General features: G+C 47.7%; 1 protein-coding gene across 4 annotated transcripts in view; it reads right to left on the bottom strand.

Moving 5' to 3' along the window:
- UBAC2 (UBA domain containing 2) overlaps positions 1-20136 on the bottom strand; it is a 181367-nt gene that overhangs the window by 143710 nt on the left and 17521 nt on the right. Inside the window, exons 2-3 of one of the 4 annotated variants that reach the window (XM_030567975.1) lie at positions 2422-2649; positions 593-720 (exon numbers count right to left, since the gene is read on the bottom strand). In XM_030567975.1, coding sequence (XP_030423835.1) covers positions 593-720; positions 2422-2440 — 147 coding nt within the window. In that variant the 5' untranslated portion in view covers positions 2441-2649. Of the gene's footprint in view, positions 1-592; positions 721-2421; positions 2650-8555; positions 8659-19634; positions 19780-20136 lie in introns of those variants that run through there. The other 3 variants (XM_030567957.1, XM_030567978.1, XM_030567968.1) reach the window with 3 other exon arrangements.

Raw genomic sequence — 20136 nt, 5'->3', positions numbered from 1 at the left:
AACATAGTGCTGTTCACACTACCCTTTATGCCAGCAAAAATTATGTTGCTGGGGAGGCAGGGAGGAGTTCACGCCCCTGAGCGACACACGTTTTGCCGACAAGTGGTAGCGTTAGACATGGCTCAAGTTATACAAGGCTCACACTTCTCCTCTGTTAAAAGACAGATGATGAAATAATATCAGGGTCACAGCAGAAGGAAATGAGAGCTACTCTGATGGTTAGTTTTAGCAGAAGTGAAAAAAATCTCTCATGGGGGGTGATATGGCCTAAACGGGAGTAGTGATGGTAACAGATTGGTGATTTAAGGGCTTGCCTACATAGGAAGTTAGCACAGCAAACTAACTAACCAGCCAGGACACTCTTATATTCTGAACTAAAGTGCCTTTGGGCAGTTTAGCTAAACAATTGTGCTTTAAATTCACACCCTGTCTTATTACGAACTAACTTCCCAAGTAAACAAGCCCAGAGTCCAAGACAATGGGGGTGGGGGGGGGGAGAAAACTACAGGAGAAATACACTGGGGAATCAAGGAAGATAGAGTTAATATTTAGAAATCCCCTCCCACTTCTAAATAAATGAATTAAAGTTTACCTGAAAATCCTCTTTTACAGCTTGTAGGTTATACGTGAAGAACTTCTGATAACGTTGGAAGAGCAGAGTCAATAGAACCGACAGGGCACTTGGGACTAATAAAAGACTCTTTGACAGAGGTGCTTTATCTTTAAAAAAAAAAGAAAGAAAAGAAAAGAACAAAAACCTCAGAAAGAGAGACCTCAGATTTAAAAAGCAACTTAATAAAACATGTGAAAGGAGGCCGAAATAGCACTGAATCAACATGGAAGTTCATAAGATGTCACAATAACCTATAATGACAAATGTTGATGGGAAAAGGTACATAAGGGAGACAGAAAGATTGTATTAGTCCAAACAAAAGGCCTGCTGATATAATTCAAGGACTGTGTTAAGATCATGCTTAGACAAAAAATGTGGAACAGGAAATAAAGGAACCAAAACTGGTTTGTCAGAAACTAGGCCTAAACGGTGGCCAACATGATGAGGGGCAGGGCTATTCCACCCATCATTCCTTTATGCGGTCATTAAAGAAAGAGACTTCGGGAGAAAATTTGGCTACTGGAGCAAGTTTCACCATCATGGTTATCACCCTGGCCCTTCTTAATCCTGGTCCTGAAAGATGTTCTGACTGGACCCAGACCAGAAAGAAGGACCACAGTGATACTGTCCCCTCTACCAGCTCCAGCTCTACCCCAAACATCATGTTGGATGTGCAAGTTTCTCTCTCTTTTCCATACTCCATGTAGCCTTTTCCTTCCCCACCTAATTTATTTTCTTTCCTCTCTCTCTCCTTTTGTCTTCTGATTAATAAGACTCTAGCTTAGTTGCCTAACACTGTATATTCCGAAAGCCTATGGCCAGAAGAGGCCGCTAAAAGCAATGTCCTAAATAGCTTGATGCTGGAGTTTGTCATATCTCCGAATGGCTGAAAAGATCATGTCCTGTGCCTGTGTTTTTCCAGCAATGAGGTTGCAAGTGAGAGTCACCCTGTCATAACTTAGTCCCAGATTTGGACCTTAGCGTCCAAAATATGGGGGTTAGCATGAAAACCTCCAAGCCTAGTTACCACCTTGGACCTGGTACGGCTGCCACAACCCAAAAAATTAGAGTGTTTTGAGGCACTCTGGTCCCCCCAAAAAACCGTCCCTGGGGACCCCAAGACCCAAATCCCTTGAGTCTCACAATAAAGGGAAATAATTCTTTTTCCCTTTCCCCCTCCAGCTGCTCCTGGAGAGATACACAGACACAAGATCTGTGAATCTAAACAGAGGGAGTCCACCCTCTGTAATTCCAGTCCTGGAAACAAAAGCACTTTCCTCTTCACCCAGAGGGAATGCAAAATCAGGCTAGCAAATCCAACACACACAGATCTCCCCGATTTCTTCCTCCCACCAATTCCCTGGTGAGTACAGACTCAATTTCCCTAAAGTTCCCCACTAAAAAAAAAACTCCAACAGGTCTTAAAAGAAAGCTTTATATAAAAAAGAAAGAAAAATACATACAAATGGTCTCTCTGTATTAAGGTGACAAATACAGGGTCAATTGCTTAAAGGAATATTGAATAAACAGCCTTATTCAAAAAGAATACAATTCAAAGCACTCCAGCAACTATAGACATGTAAATACATGATCTCTGTACTCACAACTTGGAAACAGAAGATTAGAGAGCAGGAAATAGAAATCACTCCTCATAGCTGAGAGAAAAGCAGGCAGACCGACAAAGACTCAGACACAAAATTCCCTCCACCCAGAGTTGAAAAAGAAATCCTGTTTCCTGATTGGTGCTCTGGTCAGGTGCTTCAGGTGAAAAAAACATTAACCCTTAGCTATCTGTTTATGACACACACCCAGAAACAGAAGCTGCATTTTCTCTCTGCTGTTCTTTTCTCTCCCCTTTTGTGCACATATGTCTTGATTTGTCTTCTAGGAAATGTGATCAGACTTTAACACCATCACCACCAATGACAGCTCCAGCCCAGCTCTGCTAATTTTTTCTCTTTTCCTCCAAAGGATGTCTTTATTAGCATCTTTAATACCATCCAAGAGACTGTCCCCCTTCTAAATATTCTTGTCAGCTGAAGGAAAAGGGAACAAAACATGTTGTTAAAACGAAAGTCTTATTTAATACTTTACATGTCCAGTGCTTAAACTGTTTTTCCTTCTTTTCTGTATCTTTATTAAAGATTTCTAATGGTCTGTTTTGCTATGGTACTAAGCAAGCTGAGGTTTCTGTATACCAAACCCCATATCTTGTTTAACACTGGACAATGACAGGATCTTTGACTTTTTGGGCCTATATATTCCAATTAAATTAATACTACAATAGTTACTTGCCACTTGTACTTTTACTAATCTCTCCCTGAATCAGTAATTCAAAGATTATTAAACCACTGTGCCAATGTGTCTACATCAATACCATTCTATGTATTTATCTGCCTAACAAGCAATATGAAACACATCTTCCTATTTCACCATGTACAATCCACAAGGACAGACATTTTGTTGTTGTTTGAAACAGTGTTTTATTTTTGCACTTTACCATTGTTTGCATACAATTATATAAAATATTTCATTCTAATAAAAAATCCCATTATAAATGCATTAAAAAGTGAATTGATACTACAATTACCCAAAAACATAGCAGATGTAAAATGGAATGATTTTTAAGACAAACCAACAAGTTAAAAGCACAGTAGGAGTGAAATCAGAGTGCAGGACTGGCTATAAATCTAAAAGATTATGATGATGCAGAGACTGCTGAAAACAACAGGTGATGGAATGTCAAAGAAAATAATGCAAACATAACCAAGATCAGTCTGACCTACTACACTGCAGGACATCAACCTGGCTGGGTTTAATGAAGGAACAAGCCATGGACAGGAATGAATGGCGACGCTGTATTACTCTGTATCTGCAAAGATGATCTGCGATGAAAGAGAGTGAGTGAGTCAGCGAGAAAGCGCAGAGGTTCACAAGAGTAAAGGGACAATAAGATATAGAAAGTCTGAGGTGGTTTGTGTGGAGTGGGCACAGTGTTTGAGTGTGGGCAGCCCCTGTGTTACCCCTGACCTAAACTCAAGTTTTGCTCAAGCAAAGAGTTGTTGTTCAACTTTATCCTACAGTGTTCACATGTTCCATTCTCTGGGTGTTCTGCAGCATCTCCAACAGTACATTGCTAATATGTGGTTAGGACAAAATTAAGGATGCACTGTGGAGTGTACCGTAACTTCATTTTTTGGTTTTCCGAGGTTTAAGCTTAGCCCTCTCCACATTCTGGAAGGACATGAGGTACGACTAGGCAACCTTAACTCTGTGTTAATGAAGGTTTGGGGCACTTAATTTTTTTTTTTTTTTTTAAACGAAAGAAAGAAGGTTTCTTAGCACCTTCCCACACACTACAGCCCAGCTCTTCCCCTTCATTGCCTCTGCCTCCTCAGCAAGGATTACCCCACTCACAGAATGCAATGGCTGCATGGCCATCTCTTCCGTGCCTTTGCATCATCTCCTTGTCACCCATTTTTCTGTACGTCCACCACACACTAGTTCTTCCCCCTCAACCATCCTCCCCAGGAAAAGGCAGGCGACAGCACAGGGCGTGCAGGTTGAAGAGCTCTGGGGAGGATTCAAGAACGGCACAAGGACTAGCATGAAGTCAGTGGGGACATTTTTGGTGGGTAGGGGAGACATGGAGAGGCGTGGATGTGAGGACTTTTGGGGGACAGAGGTGAACCTCAACAACTCCTACTGCACAACTCGGACCCCCTCCTACTCACCCCAGATTCCACTGCTCTGACCCCTCACATATTATCTTCAACTGCTCAGACTCCCCCAGCACTACCTTGACTCCTCTAATATTCCCTTCATGTCATTGATCGTGTAGAACTGATAAATGAAATTGTTTTTAATTGTTCACTTTATTAATGTAACTTCTGTTCACCATTAACTACACTTGCCTACACTGTAACTTCTGTTCCATATTGTAATTCAAACCCCATTTTAAAACACTCACTCCATTTTGTAAAAGCTTCCTCCAACCTTCATTTTTGCAAACCCTGCTGTAATCTTATTAGTTTAGTTTAGATGTGTGAATGAGGTATGTATGAATGATGGAATCAACCTCCAGCCCCAGCCTGTCCTGATGAGATAAAGTTCAAATACCAACGGCTGAAAACCTAGACAACAGCCCTAAACAAAGTAAGAAGCATCAACCCTAAAAAGAAAAGGACAACAGAACAACAGAAGGAAGATCAAAGCCAGGTCCAAGGCTGAAAGTCACGCCTGCCATTGATGGGTGATCAATCTAAACCCAGAGGCAGCGTGACACAGCAAGACCTATAGACTTTGAATCCAAACTAAAAGCCTATAAAAAAGAAGGGTGAGATGAGAGACTCTGGGTAACATTCTGCTGCCAACATGGAAGAACATTGGTGCCTGCCCAACAGAGATCCAGCTCAGCCTTGTGCCCAGCTTTCCTGGCCAGTTAGCTGCCACAAGCTACGAACCCAAGCTGCAAAATCAAGCCATGAACTTAAGCTATCTTCAGGACTGGTAACTATGCAGCAGCTGCAGAACACCTGGTGAATATGTGTGTGTGTGTGTGTGTGTGTGTGTGTGTGTGTGTGTGTGTGTGTGTGTGTGTGTGTGTGTGTGTAGGTAATAGGTATAATGTGTGTGTATAAGAATTAAGATATTAGTCATTAGTCATAAATTGTTATCACAATAAATGTGGCATCTTTGCCTTGTCCCCTTTAATAAGATCCTGCTGTTTTTTACTGGTCTAATATAATTGGTATAACAATCAGACCACCCCCACTCCACTTAGAACCCTCCATACATGCACCAGCTCCACACTCCTACTTGACCTACCCGTCCCTGGTACATTTAGAGCGTTCATGGGGCTGTGAGGAGTGCAACTACCAGCTAGAGGCAGGAAGGAACAGGAGAATGGAGCATCGTCTCTAGTCCAAATCAGGGCCTAGTGTCTGGAAACAAGGTTGAACACATCCATTTCAGGCACAAGAGGCTCACAGAGGTGTAAAGGGAACATTCAGTGAGCTATGCTCAGCCAAATGAGAACACATGATGGAGAAGGATACAGCCTGAAACAATAAATCTGAGACATTTCAATTGTTTCCATTCGTCTCAGTGGGCATTGTCATTCCCCTTCCATTGGGCTTTTAGTATCCTGGCTCACACATGCAGGGCAGATAGAAGGGCTCAGACCACCCCTACAGAAGGGCAGAGCCAGATCTCAGCTCACACACAGAGGGTAAAGATCCCCCAGATCTTGGTTCATACATGTGGGATCTCTGCCCTTCCCAGGGCTGGGGATTTATGCTGCCCCATTCCACTCCACCATCACCCTTTACGTGAGGCACATCCTCCTCCGATCCCCAACCACTGCCATGAGAAACCTCCCACCCACTGCGAGGCTCAGCCAGGACGAGGGGAATGAGGCAGAGAAGGTGTGGGGGAGAAAGCCTTCAAATGGAAGGAATGATAAGGCTCCTATTAAATTACTAAATAAGAGAGGGGGGAGAAAGAATAGACCAATATGCCCTGAAAAATGTCTAGTATGTCTGTGAGAATGCCTCAAGCTACAACACCTGCAGCACACTAGAAAGGTGCATATCTAGAAAGAGAGTATGGTGATAAGTGGGGAGGAAGACAGTACAGACCAGTGGTTCTCAACTGGGGGTCCACAACCCCCTGGGGGTCTGCGAGCCCTTTCAAGGGGGCTGCGGGACTCACCTATGGATGAAGACTGGATCCCCAGCATTGCCCTTACCTCCCCCCATGGGGCTGAAGCCAGGAGGCACGGGGCTGAAGCCTCGATCCCCAGTGTCGCCACGGGGCTGAAACTGGGAGATGCAAGGCTGAATCTCAGAGCCCCGAGCTCTGGTGCTCTCTGTGGGGCAGAAGCCCTGAGCCAATGGACAGAGTTGGGGACATGGAGGACATTCCTCTCCCAAACTGCAGCGCAAGTGCAGGGCAGTCCGGGGGTAGCTCCACACCTCCCCACCCCCTGGTCAGGTCGGAGGCAGGAACCTGGAGCTGGACAGTGCGAGACAGCTGCTGTTCCTGCTGGCGCCCCAGGCTTAAGCTGCTTCTCAGTTCCAGCCCCCTTTGCTCCTGCAGAGGCAGCCAGTAAGAGCCCCCCAGATGGGGAAACCCAGCTCCATGGCTGGCAGACCCCTCTGGGAACAGGGACCGCAGGGGAATCCTCCCAGCACACAGTCCCTAATGACCTTCTCCCTACACTCTGTGCTATCCCCATGACTGCACACAGCTTCTAGCTACCTGCCTCCCTGCACCCTGAGCTACCTTCCTCCCTGCACCCTAAGCTGTTTTCAAACTTTTTGAGCTAAGCTCTCCACCACCTTTGAGTTATAATTTTTAGCTGCATGCCCTTCCCGCAACCCAGACAGTTTGGGTGGCCTTCAAATTGAGTCTCAGAGTGGAGGTGGCACACCCTTTCTGGACCCCGCCATATGGAGGTGGCTTGAGCCCCGCTGGCCCCAGCCCCCCCAAAATAGAAGTCAAACTACGCCTCTGCCCTAGGCCCCTGCCCCCAAGGGTCTTTCTGCCCCTGCCATGGAGTTTTTATAGTATGTTGGGGGGGCTTTGGAGAGAAAAAGGTTGAGAACCCCTAGTACAGATGATCTCCTTCCTCTGCACAGGTAGCACATTTGGAGGGAAAAAAATGTGCATTAAGCACATAAATCCAGAATAGTTCTAAAATGAACCTCGAGGAATGGAAGAACCCCAAATTATATGCAATCTGTTCCACTATACTGCATATATGTGACTACTATCAACAGCATGGTTTTTCCTATATCCTTTAGTCACGAACTTCACATATAGCCTTTGAGTGTCAGCTAGTTGGTGATATTATTAAGTGTTGTTGCATGTTACTTATGTTGGCTGGAGGTGAAACCTGATACAGCTCCTTCTCCATTTGGCATCAGAGATTTAAAAGAGAGCTTATATATAAATTATTCTATCAATATGAATTCTATTTTATTACAAATATGACTTCTTAACTTACTAACACTGATCTTTCAGACTAGCTTTTTTCATTAGGGGGTTTCCGCTGAAGTATCTTCTAGTGGCCACTGTCAGAAAAAGAACAGTGTTCCTCTTTTCCTGCCAATCATTTTAATTTGAGAAGAGAGAAGGAAAAGAGAGAAAATATCATGCAAAAGAACACAGTGAAACAGATTTTGTGTCACAGGGAGATACAAACAATATCTTATTCTTAAAAATACATTGTAATGTGAAACAGTAAGCTATGCACCCCAGAAAGTTACTGAAATTCAAAAGCAAGGATCAAACATGTACAACAATCATTAGTCAAAATGGAAGACATTCCTTAACCATTACCCAAAAACACCACCTATCATTTTGATACTAGTGAGCTAATCTTTAACAATGAATACTTAGATTCCTTTATGAGTTTAAAAACATTAGAAAAGTTCTCAAAACCCTGTAACAATTTATAGTTAAGTTGATGTTACCAAATATCTAGGTAACAACTGATAGATAGCTGGCTGGACAGTAGTTAAAGGTGGTCTCCAACTGTGATTTATATTTTTCCTGTAATGATTTGATATCTGTCTTTGAATTTCAATAATTGTGTGAGTTTAAAGCAAATTTTAACACCTTTTCACAGTTCAATCTAATACGTAGTGCAGAAAGGAACCAAAAACTCTCAAGAGAGTAGTTTCCATAATGGCCAACTATTTTTATAATGAAGTTAGTGCACATTAAGTATTTTACTATCAAATAACTATGCCCTTGAATGTGCCACAAAAGTAACTTTCAGAATGTGTTTATTATCTGCATGAAGTGTAGCTACATATTTTTACTAATGCTCTGCATTTAGGTTTCACTTTAGACTTTTCAAACCTTACCATAGAGGAAACAAGCATTTAGTTATTTTTATAGATGTCAAAGTGAAAAAACCACAGTAGCAACTAACCCATAAATGTGACAGGCACCCACAGGGAAAGTCACATGAATAACAGTAACCTCAGCTCTCTTCTAAAGTCCTCAAAATGTCATCATTGCCTGGTCCAAGTAAACTATTAAGAAAGACAAACACTTCTGGATTAACCATTTTACAAGGTGACTGAAAATGTTAGAGAACCAGATGGACAGTGGCAGTATATATTGCCTTGCCATTTAGCAGCATGTGGGTTTATAACCAAATATCCTTGTCATAGGGCAGGCCTGACTGGAATGTCTTCGAGTGGCAGACCATGCCATGACAAGCACGACTACCTCAGTTTCCCTCCTTCAGAGTCCCCAATTACAAATATTGCCCTTGTAGGGGTCATTTATTATAAAGTCGCATGTACATATATCATAACAAAAATCCCACAACCATAGTCCAGATTTCCACCAGCATATTCCAAACAGTACACGCAACATACAGCCCCAGCATCCCCCACTACACCCCGACTCTCTAGTGCAGCTCTCCTCTGTCCTTGCACCAGGAGAACTACCACAGCCCTTCCAACTGGAGTGCAACCATCTTCCCAACAGGAAACCCCACAGCCTCTCTGCTGGGAGATCATCCTTGCCAAGGGAGCATCCATCACTCACCACTATTCTTCTGGGGCCAGCTCTCCAGCCCTGGACTGACAGCAAGTAAGTGCCACTGTTGCTCCTGTCTTCAGCCTTCTCTGGCCCTTGACTCCAGTTCTTTAGTTTACAGAGCTAGCCTGCATCTCCCTCCGCTACTGCTTCTGCCTTCAGCTCTCTACAGCTCTCTGACCTGGGGATGCAAACCAGCAAATGGCACTTGCTGTTCTGCCTTCAGCCTTCTCCCAGGTCTCAAAAATATAGTCTTCTAGTCAATTCCTCCCTCTTACAAGGGAAGGCCTGCAGAGAGCTTTCTGCACTTGGCAGCTTATCCCACAGACCTGCTCTAGTCTTCTGACTGACTCAGCAGAACAGTCTCTCACTGGACCTCTCCCCAAACTTTTATAGCCCCTCAGTGCTGCCCTGCCTTCTTAACTGGCCAAATGTGAACACCTGTCCTGGCCCAGGGTAGCTGGACCTAATTCATTTACTGGGAGCAGACAACCTGTGACAGTCCTTAACGATGACTGCTTAGAGGAAATTGGTTAAGCAATAGACTCAGGCCTGGTCTACACTATAAAGTTAAATCAATGTAAGTCGCCTGGCATTGAACTATTTGTAAATGTCTACACTTAAATTTGTCTCCAGCCAACGTAAGTGCCACATTACAGCAATATAGTAAAACCACCTACCCAAACGGTGTAAAGCCATGACTGATCTACTTTGCTTGATGTAGTGTGAGTGTAGACATCACATGACCTGTGTCGACCCTAGCGGTCTTCCAGCAGCTATTCCACAACGCCCCATTCCCTGTGACTGACTTCTCTGGACACAATTTTAAACTCTGTTGCCCTGGAGTCACAGAGGCCAGAAGCCACCCACACCTTGAAAACCCCAAGTATTTTTGCAACACCTTTTCTTGACTACCTACCTCAGCAAGCACATCTAGCAGCTCATTTATGTTGTGTACACCTACTCAATTGACTATACTGCCTCCACGCACACAGAGAGGAACCACATGTTCTCCTGCCTGGAGTAGATAGGAAATACTGAATTTCCTGGGCCTGTAGGGAGAAAAGGCTGTGCAGGCATAGCCACAGGCCAGCCACAGAAATGTAGACATCTATGAGTAGATTGCCTGCATCTCCCACGCAAAGGAATATGACAGGAATCAGCAGCAGCAACGCTACGTGCAAGCGAAAAAACTTTGTGAGGAATAACACAAGGCCAGGGAGCACAACAATAGATATGATGCTGCACGACAGACCTGCCATTTTTATAACTAAGTACTTGCCATACTTGGTGGAGACCCCTACAATACCATACAGATTCTAGATACCTCAGAAGAGCAGCATGACACCCCTGCCAGGAACAGCAAGGATGAGGAGGAAGGGGACAAGGAGGACGTGGCAGGGAAACCCAGTCATACCATGAGCCAGTGCCTGTTCAAGACTCTGCCAAAGTCTAAACAGACCCATCACGCCAAGACGGATAAAGGGGAAGGGAATTCCCATGTGACTGTAAATCCACGGGACAGTGGTCTGTTTTTATCAGCAGCTTCTGGCATGGCATCTTTGATCTGTGATGCCATGTGGTATGTTGTGGAGAGTAGTGAGCAGCAAAGATGGAGTTATCCAAAGACTGCAATGGGTGGAAAGTCTGGGACTTTTGATCCTGCACGTCAACCAGGGTCTGCAGCATTTGGAATTGCTGCCTGAGAAGAACCTTCATGTTCTTTTGTATTTTCTACTGCTTGTCCTGCTAGCACTGCCTTTTTCCTGTCCTCTGTTGTTCTCCATGCTGTCGGTCATATTGGCCTTTGTAGCCCTTGGTTGATCGTCTGCTGCAGTACTGGCTTGCAGACCATGTCATTCCTAGTCCTCTTCTTTCTCCCCATCAGAGTCAGATGTTCTGCGGGCATACATGGGACATCCCCATTACCCCCACCACTCCACTCCAGGGGACAGCAAGGAAAAACACAGCTTCACATATACAGACCTGTGAGAACCATGATTGAGAAAACAAATGTAGTCCGTTGTGACTATACAACACCAAACAGACATAAATCCTTACTTTCTAATTTTAAAATTTTCACTTTGTTAAATTATGCTAAAAATTTGTATAACATTGCATGTAGGGTTTTTTGCACATGGATTTTCTACACTGATTTTCTCTACTCCAAGTTCTATTTTATGGATAATCAAATTATCTTTATTAGTTCACAACAAATATTGCAGAATGCATAGTGATTGTCAAGGCAAACAGCTAAATGCACAGCAAGCACCACACAATTCACAGAAATGCCCAAAGCTCCAGGCCCAACAGAATAGATACCAGCAGACAAAGCCTCACAAATACATATTGTAGATTACACCAGACAAACAAATCTACCAAAGCAGCCGAGAACATTACTGTGGATGACTGTTAAAAAAGCTCTTTCAGAGCCTGTCTCAACCACATAGCTCCATGTTGGACTCTTATAACAGCACTTGTCTGGCTGTTCAAAGTCACACAGCCGCTCAACCTCCAGCCTGGTGGCAGCTTTTCCCCCTTATGTCCTGCATAATAGCTGAGCCAAACAGGCAGCTATAATCACTGGGCTGTGATTCCAGTGAAATCCAGTCTAGTTAGTAAGCACTGCCAGTGTCCCTTCAGCCTACCAAAAGCACATTCAACTGTCATTCTGCACCTGCTGAGCCAGTAGTTGAATCTTTCTTTGCGGCTGTCGAGGCAGCCAATATCCAGCTTCATGAGCCACGGGAATAAGCAATACGCCTGATGCCTCAGAATCACTATTGGCATTTCAGTATTGCCAATGATAATCTGCTGGTCAGAAAATAACATTTCTGCTTGCAGCTTTCCGAACCGTCTTGCGTTCTTAAAGATGCGAATGGCATGTGTCTTCCCTGACCAGCCCACATTGTTAAGCATCCCCAGTGATCCACCGATGCTTGCATGACCATAGAAGAGTAGCCCCTCTGTGGCAAGGTGGGCTAATGCTAAAATAAGGATGTGTGCGCCATCTATCGCCCCACCGCAGTTCGGGAACCCCATGTGATGGGTTGGATCACAGAAAGCCCCTGGTAGCTGCCAACTGATGTGCCCCTACTGCTACTTCTGCCCCTGCTTTCCTACCCCATCAGCTTACAACTTCAGTGCCCTGCCTGGTTTGAGCCAGACTTGCTAGCATGCTGCAAACCCAGACCCAGGTCTGAATCATGTCCCCTAACCGTTGCAGGTTTACCTGAAAGCAGCTAACAGAAGTGTTCTTGTCTTTAACACTCAAATGCCCAACTCCCAATGGGGTCTAAACCTAAATAAATCCGTTTTACCCTGTATAAAGCTTATACAGGGTAAACTCATAAATTGTTCGCCCTCTATAACACTGATAGAGAGAGATACATAGCTGTTTGCCCACCCAGGTATTAACATATGCTCTGAGTTAATTAATAAGTAAAAAGTGATTTTATTAAATACAGAAAGTAGGATTTAAGTGGTTCCAAGTAGTAATAGACAGAACAAAGCAAGTCACCAAGCAAAAGAAACTAAACACGCAACTCTATGTCTAATCAAACTGAATACAGATTAGATCCTCACCAGTTCCAGAATGCTCCCTTTTACACACTAATCTCCTTTTAGCCTGGGTCCAGCAATCACTCACACCCCTTGCAGTCACTGTCCTTGGTTCCAGTTTCTTTCAGGGATCCTATGGGGGGGTGGAGAGGCTCTCTCTTTAGCCAGCTAAAGACAAAATGGAGGGGTCTCCCATGGGCTTAAATAGACTCTCTCTTGTGGGTGGAGACCCCCTCCCCTCTCCTATGCAAAGTCCAGCTCCAAGATGGAGTTTTGGAATCACTTGGGCAAGTCATAGGTCCATGCATGACTGAGGCCATGTCTACATCTAAAATTTTGCAGCGCTGGTTGTTACAGCTGTATTAGTACAGCTGTATAGGGCCAGCGCTGCAGAGTGGCCACACTTACAGCAACCAGCGCTGCAAGTGGTGTTAGATGTGGCCACACTGCAGCGCTGTTGGGCGGCTTCAAGGGGGGTTCCGGGACCGAGAGAGCAAACCGGGAAAGGAAACCAGCTTCGCCGCGGTTTGCTCTCTCGGTCCCGGAGCCAGCCAGCAAACCGCAGGGAAGGAGACCTGCTTGCTCGGGGTTCCGGGACCGAGAGAGCAAACCGGGAACGCCGCGGTTTGCTCTCTCGGTCCCGGAGCCAGCCAGCAAACCGCAGGGAAGGAGACCTGCTTGCTCGGGGTTCCGGGACCGAGAGAGCAAACCGGGAACGCCGCGGTTTGCTCTCTCGGTCCCGGAGCCGGCCAGCAAACCGCGGGGAAGGAGACCTGCTTGCTCGGGGTTCCGGGACCGAGAGAGCAAACCGGGAACGCCGCGGTTTGCTCTCTCGGTCCCGGAGCCAGCCAGCAAACCGCGGGGAAGGAGACCTGCTTGCTCGGGGTTCCGGGACCGAGAGAGCAAACCGGGAACGCCGCGGTTTGCTCTCTCGGTCCCGGAGCCGGCCAGCAAACCGCGGGGAAGGAGACCTGCTTGCTCGGGGTTCCGGGACCGAGAGAGCAAACCGGGAACGCCGCGGTTTGCTCTCTCGGTCCCGGAGCCGGCCAGCAAACCGCGGGGAAGGAGACCTGCTTGCTCGGGGTTCCGGGACCGAGAGAGCAAACCGGGAACGCCGCGGTTTGCTCTCTCGGTCCCGGAGCCGGCCAGCAAACCGCGGGGAAGGAGACCTGCTTGCTCGGGGTTCCGGGACCGAGAGAGCAAACCGGGAACGCCGCGGTTTGCTCTCTCGGTCCCGGAGCCGGCCAGCAAACCGCGGGGAAGGAGACCTGCTTGCTCGGGGTTCCGGGACCGAGAGAGCAAACCGCGGCGAAGCTGGTTTCCTTTCCCGGTTTGCTCTCTCGGTCCCGGAACCCCGAGCAAGCAGGTCTCCTTCCCCGCGGTTTGCTGGCCGGCTCCGGGACCGAGAGAGCAAACCGCGGCGTTCCCGGTTTGCTCTCTCGGTCCCGGAACCCCGAGCAAGCAGGTCTCCTTCCCCGCGGTTTGCTGGCCGGCTCCGGGACCGAGAGAGCAAACCGCGGCGTTCCCGGTTTGCTCTCTCGGTCCCGGAACCCCGAGCAAGCAGGTCTCCTTCCCCGCGGTTTGCTGGCCGGCTCCGGGACCGAGAGAGCAAACCGCGGCGTTCCCGGTTTGCTCTCTCGGTCCCGGAACCCCGAGCAAGCAGGTCTCCTTCCCCGCGGTTTGCTGGCTGGCTCCGGGACCGAGAGAGCAAACCGCGGCGTTCCCGGTTTGCTCTCTCGGTCCCGGAACCCCGAGCAAGCAGGTCTCCTTCCCTGCGGTTTGCTGGCTGGCTCCGGGACCGAGAGGGCAAACCGGGAAAGGAAACCAGCTTGATTACCAGAGGCTTCCTCCTTCCACGGAGGTCAAGAAAAGCGCTGGTGAGTGTCTACATTGCATTACCAGCGCTGGATCACCAGCGCTGGATCCTCTACACCCGAGACAAAACGGGAGTACGGCCAGCGCTGCAAAGAGGGAGTTGCAGCGCTGGTGATGCCCTGCAGATGTGGACACTCTCAAAGTTGCAGCGCTGTAACTCCCTCACCAGCGCTGCAACTTTCTGATGTAGACAAGCCCTGAGTTCCTTACCAGCCAAGCCACATTCCTGGGAAAGCCCAGATGTGTATTAGTGTCTCCAAGTTCATTGTTGGCTTAAGTGTTTCTGGATTAGGCACTTACTGAGAATAGTCTTTTCTCAGGAAGCCGACCAACTGCTTCACTTCAGCCTACTTAGAATCAAACAAGTATGCAGCCAATATTCATAACTCTGAATACAAAAATGATATATGCATACAAATAGGATTAATAGATTCAGTAGTTCATAACCTTTACAGAGATATGTTACGTGGCATATGTAGTATAAAACACATTCTAGTTATGTGTATATATATATATATATATATATATATACACACACACACACACACACACACACATACACATACACACACACACGCATTCATATGCATATTTCCATTAAGCCTTATGGCAGGTAGCATCACACCCCTGCAAATCCACCCATTATATACTGCACACTGCCGAGACTCACAGTACTGCACAGCGGGAGACAATTAGCAGCCCTATACACTTCCATGACAGCAGCCCCCGATGTAGATTTTCCAGCTGCAAAATTATTTCTCAGGCCATGTCTACATCTAAAATTTTGCAGCGCTGGTTGTTACAGCTGTATTAGTACAGCTGTATAGGGCCAGCGCTGCAGAGTGGCCACACTTACAGCAACCAGCGCTGCAAGTGGTGTTAGATGTGGCCACACTGCAGCGCTGTTGGGCGGCTTCAAGGGGGGTTCCGGGAACGCGAGAGCAAACCGGGGAAGGAGACCAGCTTCGCCGCGGTTTGCTCTCGCGTTCCCGGAGCCACCCTGCAAACCGCAGGGAAGGAGACCTGCTTGCTCGGGGTTCCGGGAACGAGAGAGCAAACCGGGAAAGGAGACCAGCTTCGCCGCGGTTTGCTCTCGCGTTCCCGGAGCCACCCTGCAAACTGCAGGGAAGGAGACCTGCTTGCTCGGGGTTCCGGGAACGAGAGAGCAAACCGCGGCGAAGCTGGTCTCCTTCCCCGGCTTGCTCTCTCGTTCCCGGAACCCCGAGCAAGCAGGTCTCCTTCCCTGCGGTTTGCTGGGTGGCTCCGGGAACGCGAGAGCAAACCGCGGCGAAGCTGGTCTCCTTCCCCGGTTTGCTCTCTAGTTCCCGGAACCCCGAGCAAGCAGGTAAGGAGAACCGCTTGCTCGGCGGTTCGGGGAACGAGAGAGCAAACCGGGAAAGGAGACCAGCTTTGTCGCGGTTTGCTCTCTCGTTCCCGGAGCCACCCTGCAAACCGCAGGGAAGGAGAACCGCTTGCTCGGCGGTTCGGGGAACGAGAGAGCAAACCGGGAAAGGAGACCAACTTCGCCGCGGTTTGCTCTCGCGTTCCCGGAGCCACCCTGCAAACCGCAGGGAAGGAGACCTGCTTGCTCGGGGTTCCGGGAACGAGAGAGCAAACCGCGGCGAAGCTGGTCTCCTTTCCCGGTTTGCTCTCTCGTTCCCCGAACCGCCGAGCAAGCGGTTCTCCTTCCCTGCGGTTTGCAGGGTGGCTCCGGGAACGAGAGAGCAAACCGCGGCAAAGCTGGTCTCCTTTCCCGGTTTGCTCTCTCGTTCCCCGAACCGCCGAGCAAGCGGTTCTCCTTACCTGCTTGCTCGGGGTTCCGGGAACGAGAGAGCAAACCGGGAAAGTGAGACCAGCTTGATGACCAGAGGCTTCCTCCTTCCACGGAGGTCAAGAAAAGCGCTGGTAAGTGTCTACATTGGATTACCAGCGCTGGATCACCAGCGCTGGATCCTCTACACCCGAGACAAAACGGGAGTACGGCCAGCGCTGCAAACAGGGAGTTGCAGCGCTGGTGATGCCCTGCAGATGTGTACACCTTCAAAGTTGCAGCGCTGTAACTCCCTCACCAGCGCTGCAACTTTCTGATGTAGACAAGCCCTCAGAGTGGTAGCAATGTGGCATTGCATGCTTCCAGACTGCTATTGCCACTTGCCTCTCCACAGTCAGCGCAGCTCTCATTCTGATGTCCCTGCACTGGAGGGCTGTGGCATGCTTGTCACACAGATTCAGGAATGGGGACTTTCGCATCTGAAAGTTCTGAAGCCAATATTTGTCATCCCCAGAGCCGTCCTTAGCCATAGGCAGAATAGGCAGCTGCCTAGGGCACCACTAGGTCTGGGGGCACCGTTCTGCGAGAGCCTGAACAGACGGGAAGCAGTGGAGCATGTAAGAGCAGGGCTGCTGGGTCCTAGAGAGAGACGAATGCAGCACAGTCTGAGGGAGGGGATTGGCTGCTGGCGTCTCTGGGAAGGGGTGAGGGAAGGAAATCACCTGTGAGTGTGACTCTTTCCCCTGGCGTGAGGCGAGGCAGGCTCTGCGGCTCTGGCAGTATCCTTTGTTGTCCCCCATAATGTCCATTCTTCTCCCCTCTGTCCCACAGAGCACCCCCCGTTTCTCCCTCCCCCCTCAAGGAGCAACCCTCTCTTCCCCCTCCCCTCCATCAGGGCTGGGTTGGTGAGGTGCTGAGGGGGAAGGGAGGCTGGCTGGCTGCCTGATGAGGAATGAAAGTGAAAGTAACTCACTTCCTTGGCAGGCAGCCAGGATTGGAATGGTTGCACAGGGCTGGGCTAGGGATAGCCAGATAGCATGTGTGAAAAATCAGGACAGGGGGTTGGGGTAGGGTGAGCAGATGTCCCACTTTTATAGGACCGGTCCCAGTTTCTGGGTCTTTTTCTTATATAGGCTCCTATTCCCCCCACATCCCCATCCTGATTTTTCACACTTGCTGTCTGGTCACCCTAGATGGGGTGCCTATATAAGACAAAGCCCCAAATATCAGGACTGGCCCTATAAAATCAGGACATCTGGATCTGATCACCCTAGCTGGCAAGCGCATCTCTCCCCTGGGCTGGCAGTGATCCATCTCATCCAGGGGGAGCTGCACAGGGCAGGATGAGCTCCTGTGGCTCCATTCATGCCCCGTCCCTGAGATCAGATGCTGTGCTAACTTCACCATGGTCCTTTGGGCTGGCGGTGGTGCCCACTGGCGTGTGATCGGACCTGAGGGTTTGCTGCTGATGCTGCCACTCTGCATCCCAAGAGGTGAATTTTGTGGTCCTGCAGTTTTCCACCTATCTCCTCCTCTACTGCAGCTGTTGGACCAGCAGGCTGGGGCGTGAGCCAAGCATGAAGCAGTACTGTGTTGCCATTTAAAGTGTCATTTAACAACTTTGTTTGCCAAAAATGCTTGCTAACAATCCTGAATTCAATTTCCATTTTTTTTTTAAAAACCATCAATATCTTAGCCAAAAACAGAAAATTAAGTTGTTGACAATTATTTGTGACAGGTTTGGTATGGGGAAGGGAGTGGGCCAGTTTTCATCAGAGAAACAAAAAATGTTGAGTGACTTTCCTATAGCTCTGTTACTGCCAAATAGAGCCCTCCAACAACTGTAATATGCTCATCTCCTTACTAATGTATAGAGCAGGGATCGGCAATCTATGGCAGACGTGCCAAAGGTGGCACGCGAGCTGATTTTTGATGGCACGCAGCGGCGAGCTGAGCGGCTCAGCCTGCCACTGCTCTGGGGTTCCGGCTGCTGCCCCATTGGCACCCAGGGTCCCAGCCACTGGCCCCACTCAGCACCCGCTGCTGGCCTGGGAACCCTCAAGGAACCCCAGGCTGGCAGCGGCTGAGCAGGTCGGAGGCTTAGATCCCGGCTGAGCCACTCAACCCACTGTCGGCCTGGGGTTCCATTCACTCAGCTGGCAGCAGGCTGATGGGACTAAATTCAACGAAATAGGAAAACAAGAGCAACTAATGACAACATGCAAGAGCCTAGAGCAGTGATCCCCAACCTCTTTCGTCTAGCAGGCGCCAGATGAAGGACCGTAGTGGCGGACAAGCATCTACCGAAATGATGCCTAATTTTGGCAGCATTCCGGCAGATGCTCGTCCTCCGGCCCGTACGTGGGTGCACTGAGAGGCCCCTGAGGGCACCGCGTTGGGGACCCCTGACTTAAAGAGCCTCCTGAAGCACAGTGATCGTTTTGATTTAAATGGACTTGAACTGTACGAAAAATTGAGTTGTTGCAACGTGCAAAATCGATGATGGACATTGTACAGTTTATTCATACCAGCAAACTTGTTGACATATATCCTAATGTGTATATTGCCACTCCTATTCTACTAAGAATTCCTGTAACAGTAGCATCAGGAGAACGGAGTTTTTCAAAACTGAAGCTCATTAAAAACTATCTCCGCTCTACAATGAGTCAGGAACACTTGACTGGTCTCGCTATTCTTGCAGTCGAACAAGACACCACTTTGTCTTTTTCATACGATGACATTATTACTGATTCTGCAGCCAAAAAAGCCAGAAAGATTGCTTTTAATTAAAAACTAATCTTTGTTTCAATACCTCTTCATAGAAATTTCCAATAAAATGTTGACAAATGAAAAAAATTATTTGCATCATTCTGTCAAATCAGAATTTTTTCTATAGTGCTACTTATTTAGTGCTAGTCCATCAGCATTACAGAGTGCTTAATTAAGTTAAACTGGTTTTAATAACATGCATGTGGCAAGTTTTCCAGTACTGTAAGCTTATGTTTGTGTTGCTAAGAGCAAGATAGGCATGGGGGAACCAGTTTAATAATCTCGCCTAGGGCACCATAAATCCTAAGGATGGTCCTGGTCATCCCATACCTGCATTACAATGTGATCCCACTAGCCAGTGCTCATTTCTCAAGCCTAGAAGCTGTGCTCCACCATCTCCAACTGCTCCTTGAATAACACTAGCACTCTTGAACTGTTCTTTGCTATGTCCCTCAGCAAACTATCTTCAAAGAAACGCTCATGAACCTGGCTGTTGCAGTACTTCTTGTAGATCTGCAAATACTGTAGGGTCATACATCTTGTATTTGCAGCATTCTTGAGAATAGTGCAGAGCTACATGTGCGCCATACCCTTTTCAGCGGCCAAAAAGCCCCACATGGGTGTGTGAGATCTAAAAAAAAAAAAAAAAAAAACACAGCATGAAAATTATGGAATATGGATTCCATTATGGGATAGAGGAAGTTGCATACGGAGAACTTGACCCTTAGCTCCTAGGGATCCCTGGGCGAGTCGTTACTAACCCACACAACAATGCAAAAATGTCCCAAAAGGTATTGCACTGGATGGTGGCATGTGGCACACTGTGATATCTATCCATGGTCCACTGCACTTTGCACACAAACATTCCTGGTGACTACACACAGCTCCAATGCAAGCAGCCAAGTAGGCACACACCTGAGTGGTATACAAACTGCAGCAGTTTAAACCAATGTAACTTCCATCAACCAATGTTCGTAGAGTAGACACG

This window comes from Gopherus evgoodei, chromosome 1, assembly GCF_007399415.2.
Source record: "Gopherus evgoodei ecotype Sinaloan lineage chromosome 1, rGopEvg1_v1.p, whole genome shotgun sequence".
NCBI classification, from domain to species: domain Eukaryota; kingdom Metazoa; phylum Chordata; order Testudines; family Testudinidae; genus Gopherus; species Gopherus evgoodei.
Note: the sequence above shows the minus strand (reverse complement) of the source record. Positions and strands in the feature narration are given on the sequence as shown.